The sequence below is a fragment of the Chaetura pelagica genome, unplaced genomic scaffold (assembly GCF_000747805.2).
Source record: "Chaetura pelagica isolate M959 unplaced genomic scaffold, ChaPel_1.0 scaffold47, whole genome shotgun sequence".
In the NCBI taxonomy this organism is placed as follows: domain Eukaryota; kingdom Metazoa; phylum Chordata; class Aves; order Apodiformes; family Apodidae; genus Chaetura; species Chaetura pelagica.
The window spans coordinates 678,428-679,983 of NW_009954140.1; the positions used below are offsets into that span (position 1 = coordinate 678,428).

Here is a 1,556-nt window from a genome sequence, read left to right on the forward strand (position 1 = left end):
CTGCTGTGCTGTGGGGCTTATGGATTCATCTGTTTCACAGATGAATGGAAAAATGTGAGCGTTTAGTGAGGACTCTCCCCACTCCTCATCCCTCAGGACCAGCACAGCAGCTGGGTACTCCTGCTGTTGCTTGGTACTTACCAGTGATGAGGCCAGCTGTGAAGTAAAGCTGGCTGATGGACTTGCAGAAGGAGCTGGAGACCATGCCCACCCCACTGAGCAGTCCTCCCAGCATCACCACAAACCTGCAGCCAAACCTCTTCACCAAGATGCTGCAGAGGGGTCCTGGAGGCAGAGAAGCAAAAGGGAAGCAGTTAGGGAGGAAGGAAATATTTTGTACCTACTGCACTGCTGAAATCAACAAATTATTTAGCTTAGAGACAAACCCTGAGGACTATCCCTAATGTAGTAGGGGAGCCAGGAATAGGAAATATATCCCCCAATCCTCCCAAATGCATGGTCAATGTGTTAATTTTGGCCATGAAGTAGGATTTCTAAGCTTCCCTGTGCTGGATTTTAGCTAAAAGTCTTGGAAATTGAATGGAAGAAGAACCTTCAAGTATAATTGTGTTATTACATGATAAAAATTCTGGGAATGATTTGAAAATGGAGAGGACTTAGATTTCTGTGCCTCTGAGTCAGAGATGCTAAGCAGGGTGATATTTCTGTTTCCACATTTCCAGTCTCAATGCACTGTTTTTTTCAGATATTCTGCCACAAAATCTCCTGAATTGCCCTTGGTGTCCTGCTACCCAGATGGAACTCCTTGCAAGAGAAGGGAGATGAACAGAACTAGATAAAAAAATGGGAGAAAACCAGATGTCATTGAGGAGGATTATGTGAAATCAGCTGCATTCATGTCTGCATGGGAATCAATCTGAGCTTCAGGCAGCAGCATCCGAGCTTGTGGAGTCTTGCAGCTGTCCTGCAAGTCATCTTCCCCAGGAACATAATAAGATGTTGTTGTCAGCACAGCTCTTTGCACATGCCTGTCCTGGCATACCTGGCAGGGGTGGGTAGGTTTAACTGTCCACTGCTAAGAGGACACAAGCCTAGGAGCAGAGTGTGCATATCCTGGCTCCTGCTCCCACACTTCCAGCACCACCAGGCCAGCAGCAGGAGTGAGACCCAGGTGCTTCCAGTGGGCAGAGACCTGTGCTCTGTACACACATTGCTGGCAGGCTTTGCTGGGAGTTATTTCATAAAAAAAAGACCTCAACAATGAACAAACAGGCATGGAGGTGTAGTTGTAAGATCAGTTAATTCTTTACTTCTCATTGACTTTAGTGAGTTCTGTGAGATTGTGGTAAATAAGTGGTTATGTTTCATGTAGTTTAGTATCCTTCATTATAGGATAGGAAAAGATTCGTTCAGACCTGCAGACCATCAGTGGGAAACATGAGTCTCTGCATGTTCTGGCAGAAGACCATCCATCTGAAGGCAGAGTTTCTTTTCCTGTTCCTTTGAGAATCCCCAAGGTTTTCCAGGTTTTGTGGGGTTTTTTTCCCCTCTCCCAAACACTTCAGGTTATATAAGGAAATGTAAAATAACTGAAA

General features: G+C 45.3%; 1 protein-coding gene across 1 annotated transcript in view; it reads right to left on the reverse strand.

Moving 5' to 3' along the window:
• The window catches only part of SLC16A5 (solute carrier family 16 (monocarboxylate transporter), member 5), an 8,051-nt gene that overhangs the window by 3,633 nt on the left and 2,862 nt on the right, over positions 1-1,556 (reverse strand). The window contains exon 2 of the mRNA XM_010002655.1: positions 142-285. Within this exon, the coding sequence (XP_010000957.1) occupies positions 142-285 (144 nt within the window). The remainder of the gene's footprint in view (positions 1-141; positions 286-1,556) is intronic.